The 9,899-nt window shown below is 38.0% G+C and overlaps 1 protein-coding gene across 3 annotated transcripts in view; it reads right to left on the bottom strand.

Annotated features, from left to right (window-relative positions):
- Positions 1-4,164: 4,164 nt before the first annotated feature.
- The window catches only part of CABCOCO1 (ciliary associated calcium binding coiled-coil 1), a 64,604-nt gene continuing 58,869 nt past the window's right edge, over positions 4,165-9,899 (bottom strand). For all 3 annotated transcript variants that reach the window (XM_073353419.2, XM_073353420.2, XM_073353421.2), the window contains 3 exons: positions 8,524-8,646; positions 7,941-8,081; positions 4,165-5,149 (listed from right to left, as the gene is read on the bottom strand). In XM_073353419.2, the coding sequence (XP_073209520.1) occupies positions 5,081-5,149; positions 7,941-8,081; positions 8,524-8,646 (333 nt within the window). In that variant the 3' untranslated portion in view covers positions 4,165-5,080. The remainder of the gene's footprint in view (positions 5,150-7,940; positions 8,082-8,523; positions 8,647-9,899) is intronic.

Raw genomic sequence — 9,899 nt, 5'->3', positions numbered from 1 at the left:
CAGAACAGATGTTTTTTTAAACAGCAGGATCACTAATGCATATGAACTATCCTGCTGTAAAATCCTACTGGCAATAAGCACTTGTTTATACCACAAGGTAGCCAGGCGAGGTCAACACTGCACCTCTACCTGTGGTTGACCTCACCTAGCTACCTTGCAGTAAACCCCAAGTGCCTTCTTGTTGCCAGTAGGATTTTATAGCAGGGTAGCTAAGGCACATAAGTTATCCTGCAGTAAAAACACACCCTTTTTTTTTTGGCAGCGTGGACAAATTCACCCACCTTTTCCTGTCTTTATATTGAGTCTGTCCAACTTCTATCAAAAGCTCTTCAGGGCAAGAACCTGGTTAAACAATTTAAACTATGTTCATGGGAAAGCACTGTGTCCATTATTAGTATAACAAAAGTAATAAATAATAAAGACTAAGTATACTAAAAGTTGAAAACAGTCCCATTTGTTTGCACAAGGAATTACAATGTAAGCTACTTTTAGACCAGGGGCGGGCAAACTTTTTGGCGTGAGGGCCGCATCAGGTTTCTGAAGTTGTATGGAGGGCCTGTTAGGGGAGGCTGTGCCTCCCCAAACAGCCAGGCATGACTTGGCCCCTGCCCCCTATCTGACCGCCCCCACCCCGCTTCTTGCCCCAACAGCCTCCCCTGGACTCCTGCCCCATCCAACTCCCCCTGTTCCCTGATGGCCCCCTGGGTACCCATCCAACTCCCCTCTCCTTTCTGACTGCCACATCCAACCAACCCTTCTCCCTGTCCCCTGACTGCCCCTGGAACCCCTGCCCCTGATTGCCCCCTGCTGCCCCTTCCAACTCCTCCTCTCCTTCCTGACTGACCCCCTCCCCGGGACTCCTGCCCCCATTCAACCCCCCTGTCCCCTATCCACACACCCCCATCAAACTCCCCTGCCCTTTATCCAACCCCCCTGCTCCCTGCTTCCTTACCGTGCTGCCTGGAGCACTGGTGGCTGATGGCGTGGCTGCACTAGGACAGGCAGCCGCGCCATGCAGCACAGAGCACCGGGTCAGACTGGGCTTGCAGCCCTGCCGCCCAGAGCATTAGGCCAGCGGCAGAGTGAGCTGAGGCTGCGAGGGAGGGGGGAAGAGCGGGGGAGGGGCTGGGGGCTAGCCTCCCGGGCCAGGAGCTCAGGGGCTGGGCAGGATGGTCCCGCGGGCCACAGTTGGCTCACCTCTGTTTTAGACGGACACTTACACAGGAATGCAGTATGACAAGGGATCTTAAAAACAGTAAGACTGATTTTTACCAATAAGAGCCAGGAAACCATAATTCATCATATTGTACCTACATATTGTATTAATATCAGTACATTCACATCCTAAGCATGACCTGTTGCATTTCATGTTAGCATTTTAAAACATAAAATTATTTTCCATTTTAAGATTAGGACTGTCAAGCGATTAAAAAAAAGTAATCGCGTGATTAATTGCACTGTTAAACAATAATAGAATACCATTTATTTAAATATTTTTGGATGTTTTCTTCATTTTCACATATATTAATTTCAATTACAATATAGAATACAAAGTGTACAGTGCTCACTTTATAGTTATTTTTATTACAAATATGTTCACTGTAAAAAACAAAATAAATTGTATTTTCCAATTCCCCCATTACAAGCGCTGGAGTGCAATCTCTTTATCATGAAAGTTAAACTTACAAATGTAGAATTATGTTTAAAAATAACAGCATTAAAAAACAAAACAATGTAAAACTGTAGCGCCTACAAGTCCGCTCAGTCCTACTTCTTGTTCAGCCAATCGCTCAGACAAACAAGCGTGTTCACATTTCTGGGAAATAATGCTGCCCGCTTTTTGTTTACAATGTCACCTGAAAGTCTGAACAGGTGTTCGCATGGCACTGTTGTAGCCAGAGTCATAAGACATTTACGTGCCAGATGCACTAAAGATTCATATGTTCCTTTATGCTTCAACCACCATTCCAGAGGACATGCGTCCATGCTGATGACGGGTTCTACTCGATAACAATCCAAAGCAGCACGGACTGACGCATGTTCATTTTCATCATCTGAGTCAGACGCCACCAGCAGATGGTTGATTTTCTTTTTTGGTGGCTTGGGTTCTGTAGTTTTTGCATCAGAGTATTGCTCTTTTAAGACTTCTGAAAGCATGCTCCACACCTAATGCCTCTCAGATTTTGGAAATCTTTAGATATCTTTAGATATCTTTAGAAATTTCACTTTGGTAACTTATTTGCATTTTGTTAAATCTGCAGTGAAAGTATTCTTAGAACAACGGGTGCTGGGTCACCATCCGAGACTGCTATAACATGAAATATATGGCAGAATGCTGATAAAATAGCAGGAGACATACTATTCTCCCCCAAGGAATTCAGTCACAAATTTAATTAACGCATTATTTTTTCAACAAGTGTCATCAGCATTGAAGCATGTCCTCTGCAATGGTGGCCGAAGCATGAAGGAGCATACGAATGTCTAGTGTATCTGGCATATAAATACCTTGCAACACTGGCTACAAAAGTGCCATGTGAATGCCTGTTCTCACTTTCAGGTGACATTGTAATTAAGAAAAGTGGGCAGCATTATCTCCCATAAAATGTAAACAAACTGGTTTGTCTGAGCAATTGGCTGCACAAGAAGTCAGACTGAATGGACTTGTATGCTCCAAAGTTTTACATTGTTTTGGTTTTAAGTGCAGTTATGTAACAAAAAAAAATCTACATTTGTAAGTTGCACTTTCATGATAAAGAGAATGCACTACAGTACTTTTTGAGGTGAACTGAAAAATACTATTTCTTTCATCATTTTTACAGTGCAGGCATTTGTAATAAAAATAATATAAAGTGAGCACTGTACACTTTGTATTCTGTGTTGTAATTAAAATCAATATATTTGAAAATTTAGAAAAACATCCAAAATATTTAATAAATTTCAATTGGTATTCTATTGTTTAACGCTGAGATTAATCGTGATTAATTTTTTTGAGTTAATCACATGAGTTAACTGCAATTAATCGACAGCCCTATTTTAAATCAGTTCTTACATTTTGAGAATCATATGGTATGTAAGATCATTCATCCTGGTGTCTCCTTACAGAACCCAGGGATGAAAACCTGGCCCTACTTAAGTCAATGGGAATTTTGCCATTGGCACTGTTAATTTACTTCAATTGGACTTTTTGTACAAGTTTGGCCTGTGGGATTTGAACTAAGTTTAGGAATTTTAGTAGATTCCTCAGCTGTTCTACATATATACTAAGTCTGCATGTTAAATCAGTGTAACAATACTTTGCACTCATATCGTACTATTATTCATCTACCAAGTGCTTTATAAATCTCCCAGAGCTGGCTACACAGCTATTAAACATTTGTGGCTGTGTCAGATGACTAGAGCTCACGGGGCTAAGGGCTGAAGCCCGATCTCAGGGACCCTCCCTCCTCACTGGGTCCCAGAGCTCAGGCTCCAGCCTGAGCCTGAAGTCTATGCCACAGGTTTATAGTTCTGCAGCCTGAGTCCTGCGAGCCTGAGTCAGCTGACCTGGGCCAGCAGAAGGTATTTTTGGGGGGTAATTTTGGGGGTAACTTTCATACACAACTCCTTGTGATCTATTTGTGTGCTCAAACTAGAAACTGTTGGCTTTTATAGCTGGATGTGAGCCCTCAGGAGTTTGCTGACCAATGCTATATGAACAGAGACCAAAAGTGACAAAATCAGAAACATTAGCATAAATCAACCATTATGAGTTGTCAGAAAGCTAACCTTTTCCGGACTAAAAATATTCTGCTCATGCAAAATTTTAAACAGTTGCTATACAAGGTCATGATGTCCACATCTGAAATATTGTCTCAAGTACACATTCACAGCCCATTCCCACCCAGATGTGCTACTGGATGTTATTTATTTTTTAAATTACTTTTGATGCATGATGTGCAGCCACTGCCCCCTTCTGGTTTTAGTCTCAGTTCTGTACACACCAAGTATATGCCCATGCAAGTGAAAGAGTGGCAAACAAGACTCTTTAGGTAACTCATTTTCTTTCCTAATCAGGTTTAGACAGGTTTTTCATTAATGTGTATTTTCACCATCATAAAATGTGGATGGAATCGAAATAATTTCTTTAACATGTTATGAGAAACAAATATGTAATTTTACTGCTTAAAATGTTTTCAAATATTCCATTTACTATTTAGCCTAACCTTAGAAGCATGATTCATATTTAACCAAGTGCTTTCAAAGAGTCAGAGCTCTGTAATATAAAAATGAATGGGTTTAACAGTTCTAGAACATATTACACAGTTAGGTTTCATTTTGGGCTAACCAACATTTATACAATATGTGCTAAATATGGAACAACGCTAATATATATTGAAGTAACAAATACAGTCAGAATAAAGTGTTACGAATTTCCAAACAAAACTCCTATTGAAGTCAGAAGCAGCTATGTCTGAGAAAGAAGTGTAGGATACAGTCCTATGTTTATGTAATTTCAATATGGTGGACAGAAAGTGTTAAATGATACTCGAGTTTTTAACAAGTTCAGCAAAAAATTTAATCTGAATTTAAGAAAATAATTGTAGATCAAAAATATATAATTACATGTTAATGACATTCTCTCCTTAATATAGCCGCAATGTCTTCATATGGTGTTCTCTATTGTAAGCCAACAATATGCATCTCCATCAGTGAAAATTTACGAAAATATTGTAGATGGGGGTGGGGGGGGGTTGAATGCTAGAATCAGATCTAAAAGTACTTTACAATAGGAGGAACACAAAGGAGTGGAATTACTAAGAAGTTTAAAATTTTATCAGAAACTGCTATTTAGAAGTAGACTTCACTTTTATATTTTTGAACTACATATCCTTCTAATCCTTTTAGCTTACTAAGTATAGAGTAAATATAAATGATATTAGGAGACAGTAAAGTTGTGAAATTTGAATGAATATTTTCTCAAAAAACATTAGCTCAGAAGTTTCCTTTGTAAAAAAAATAATTAAATTCATGCCAACTGTGTTCTTTTGTTTTCGTAGATTTCTCTAAAACTCGGCACCACTTCTTGTCTAGCTACTCAGGTCTATTTTAATTTGTCTATTCTCACAGAATAAGCCTCTTCCTGCATTTGCAGTTTTTCGTTTATCTCAGTCTGTGAAGACAATCAGAAAAAAAAGTGGTTACGATGGAGCTATTTTGTGCTGCACATTGTCTTTGTGGTTTTGACATATTATAGTGCCTTAAAGACAGACATTTTCCTGCACACACCTTCCTGTTTTGCAGACATTATGATGTTCCAGCCTGTACTTATGTGATAACACTTTATCATATTACTGTGTACAATCCCAATGTAGTAGGTCTGCCATGAACAGGAAGTGATATTGGGACAGCCATTTTTCATATAACCTTAAATTAGGAGATAGGCTAATTTGTCTGTATTCTCAGACAGATTTCACCACTAACCACCAAATCAGAAAAATTGCTCTGGGGTTTGGTTATTGCAGTGTTTTCTTTTGCTGCAGATATTAGGTCTCTAGTGTAATACATGTTACTGACCCACTACTGGAACTTAGAAAGCATATTGGAAATGAACAATAAAAAAACAAGGTTCACGAGATGTTGCTTGTCTGTCTTGATCACATACATAATAATGAATATATATTATACATAGGAACTCCAGAATTCTGAAGCATTTCAGTGCTTAAATGCCAATGTAATATTTGCAATGAAGGTACATAGGATGAGACACATTTTAGCAAATTCTTTGGCAGTGATAATATGAAGCTGTCTGCAATTCTGCTGCCTGTAGAAATCTGGGCACACTGGATCTAATTCCATGAATATCAGAGGCCTTGGAATTTATGTAACCTTTTCAGTATGCATAGATGTATATGTCCATGGAAACAGATAGTGTTTCATAACAAAAATAGATCAGAAATGGAAAGAACACAAGATAAGGTCCTTTCAAGTATTTTAAGTTTTCTATGGAAGTCTGGAGAGGGTAAAAATATACTTCACTGTCTCCACACAAAATGATCATAGATTTAGGGCCAAATTCTCTATTAACTTCATATTCATTTCAATAGAGCTATGTAATTTATACCAGTAGAAATATTGGTCCTTAAAATCAAGTGCTGAATTCCATCTAAGAAAGTTTGTAGTAGGTTACCTTTTCAGTTAAACTTTAGGCTTTTAACCTTAAAATCCCTATTATTGCCATACTCCAACATACCAAGCAGTGATGGCCAAATCTCAAAATATTCTGAAATTCTGAAAAGTTTGGATAAAGCACCAAAAAATCTGAATTCTTATTTGAACTTTATCCAGATCTTATTTGAACTAAACTCAGATCTTATCTTATCTACCTTGTTCACTATGTTTGGACCACTGTCAAGTATAAACGAACAAGTCCATATCCCATTGATCTGGGTCTTCTAGGTGCATACTTAATCACTTTCCTGAGGAGAACTGAATCTCCAAGTTAATTCTCTCACTCACAGCCTAGCTGCCCTTCTGTTCCCATTCTTATATCCTTCTCTGATAAATGTCTTTAATGAAAATCAGCTGTCCCAGTGGCAGCTCCTGCTTCAGTCCACTACCATTACCGTCACACCTACTTTGAGCCAGCACTGTGATCCGACACTTAATGGTATTTCCTTGATTCAACCAGCACCAGAGGATGTATTACATCCATTGGAGAAACAATGCAGAGTATAAGATCACAGTTCAATGTCTAAGAATGTAGTGGAAGGATTTTGAATATGGATCAGACAGAATCGAATGATAAGAGCAACTGGGGGAGGAGGGTGTTAAAGAGCTGAGGAATCAGTTGCAGAAGAGACTGTGGAGGACAGTTACTATAATAAAGAGGATATTATTCTCTGGGTAGGTAACCAGAGCTTAATAGATGGAAAAAATGCATTTCTCACTTGATTCTGCAGTTCTTTTTCATGCAAAACTCTCAGTGACTTCACTGGGAGTTTTGCCAAGGTAAGGTCTGCAAGGTCAAGAGAAAAATATGTATTTAATTTCTTAGAAAAGATGCAGGTTCTATTTGCATGTATAGGAAATTCACAATTCAGGCTCAGACTTTTTCACCTATTTCTAATGACAAGTTGAATGGGAATACGGAATCAAACCTGGAAGGCATTGCACTGGTGTCAATTTTCCAGCTGATGTTTCCCATTCATGCATAATCCGTACAACTACAGTTTCTCAATATCAAACAATTTTCAGATAATGTGATATTGTTAGTAATAAACTTTCTCATTCAAATACGTATATCACTGTGAGCAAATTTGCACCATATAAGATTTTAATGGCATGTTCTGTTTACAACAGCTAATACAGAGTGATAGGTGCAATGAAGACAATAATAATGGATATTGAACAAGGTTTGGCTGTTTCTCTTCAGTATGTTCAGATGCTTGATGGAGCAGGATGCAATATGAGATGGTCAAATAGTCTATTCCATTGGGGCAACTCTTATGTAACTACATACAAAGAAACTAAAGTATAGACTAGGCTTACATATGTTTATAATACAGAACCTACATAATAATTGAGTGTGTGTATACGTTTCAAAGGTTGCATGTTTCTGAAAATTCATATTGAGCATATTCAATATGGCATGTGTTCTCTCACTGCATCAGATCCTACACTACTGAAAAGGAATTTTTCCATTGATATGAAAGAGAGCAGGATTTAGCCCATACTTTCTAAATAACACAGCAATTGTGAAGATGTGTTTATATGTTACTGAATCTATTTTTGGCTCTTATTACATGTGAGGTGACTAATTTGCAAGTTATGTATACCTGTTAAACCACATTCCTACAGCAGATGAATGTGTTGTTTGTCAGCATAGTGTGGGTACAGTTTACAGTCATTAATTAGTTAATTAACTACAGTTAGAATTAGTGAACATATTTCTAAAATAGTACCTGAAGGCTGCCAATAATTTCATTTGTGATCTGACCCAATACTGACTTAACATCTTCAATAGTGAACCCAGCCATAGGATCTATATCCAAGGATCCTGTTTCTGGTTGGAGCCCTTCGGGATGACATTCTTGATCGATTTCCTAATAAATTAAAAGTAAATGCCACGAGAAATGTTTCAGTTCGAACATTCCACTATTATATACAATATCAAAGTGTTGCCAGCCCAAAGGCACAACAGTAATGTGCTTTGCTGGCATGTGAGAGATTCTAATTTGGGAGAGATCTTCAGAGTTCTTTTCATTGGCCAATACAAAGAAGGCACACTGCTGAGACATTGTGATTGTTTCCTGAGGAATGGTGGGAGAGGCTGACTGAAAACATGACATACATGCTCCCTTGCTGACCAATTAATGCAACAACAGCAACTTCATTCAGTCTTAAAACTGAGTGCACATTATACCCTGGTAGCATAAGATGGACAGAGGAATCAAACTGGTGACTTTCACTGTGCTCCTATGGGAAAACGTGTGTGTGGGGGGGAGGGTGGCTCATAGTAGAAAAGAAGAAAAAAGAAACCCTTACCTCAGTTTCCACCTCTGATTCTGGGGGTAACACAATAAATGATGAATACATATCGTAAGATATACCTTCTTCGAGCGGAGCAGGGAAAAGTGTATCCATTGGTTTGACAAGTTCAACCACATTCTGTTTGGATTAAAAAAACCTCATTGTAATATTGGATTTAATTCTTGCTTACAGCTTTGTGAAGACTTTTTGAAAGGAAACAAAATGCTTGTCTCACAACAAACATAGTACGTTTTTGTTACCATCCAAGTGTTTGATATTGGAAAGCCTACTGACAACTATTACAGATCACTGTTTACTTTCTGACATGTGCTTCCAGGGGCCCTCATTTAAAACTGAACAATTTACCTGGAAAGAGCTGTTGATTTCCATAGGTTCCATAGCACTGCAGTTCCATATCCACATGGATAATGAAGTTTGGAAACTAAAGTGTTGGACATACCTTGAGGATTATTATAAAATATAAATTTGTCACTCCTGAATAAGAATGTTTGTTGTATCTTAGAGTCAAAAGTCCCAGTTCATCACTGCATTATTTTAATAATTCTAAAGGACTTATACTAGGGTTACACAGTGCCAAGTCAGGCCCCAAGATTATATGATGTAATAATCTTCAAGTATATTACTATAATTTAATACTGTTCATAAGTGATTATCTAACTATTGCTTCTAAATCAGAGAGTAAAAGAAACCAGTATAAATAATAAAAACTAAATTAGCTTTTTAAAATAAATTCAGATTTAATCATTGAATGTGTTTTTTGAAACATAGATAAGGTTTTTGTTTTTGTTAATTTGTTTATTTGGGGTGTTTTACCTTACAGTTTCCCTTTAAATAGAGTCATAGTTAAAGGCATGGAGGGACCAAAAGCTCATGACCTCCTATATATCACAGGCCACCAACACCATCCAACACCTGCCCATTTAAACCCAACAACCAAAATGAGACCAAAGTAAATGAGACTCACAGGAGACTAAATTATTACGTGGTATAGACAAAGAATAAGAGGGACCGAATTGCACCAGTGCTTGAGGCCCCTGCAATGGGAGAGAAATGATTAAGAGAGATATACCCAGATAATCCTGGCAAATGACCTGCAACCACATGCTGCAGATAAAGGTGAACCCCCCCAAGGGTCACTGCCAGTCTGATCTGGGGGAAAATTTCTTCCTGACCCCAGGGACTCTTCCCTCCTTTTCTGTTCTGAGTCTTATAACACCCTTGAATTATCAGATTATAACTAAATTACAACACAACTAGTTTCTTTTATAAACCATAACAGTAACAAATTCAAACAAAAGATATTAAAAAGTGCCTGACGTGGCAAGGTAGACTATGAAATATCTTGTTTAGTAATAACAGGTTTATGAGCA

The sequence above is a fragment of the Lepidochelys kempii genome, chromosome 7, assembly GCF_965140285.1.
Source record: "Lepidochelys kempii isolate rLepKem1 chromosome 7, rLepKem1.hap1, whole genome shotgun sequence".
NCBI lineage: Eukaryota > Metazoa > Chordata > Testudines > Cheloniidae > Lepidochelys > Lepidochelys kempii.
Note: the sequence above shows the minus strand (reverse complement) of the source record. Positions and strands in the feature narration are given on the sequence as shown.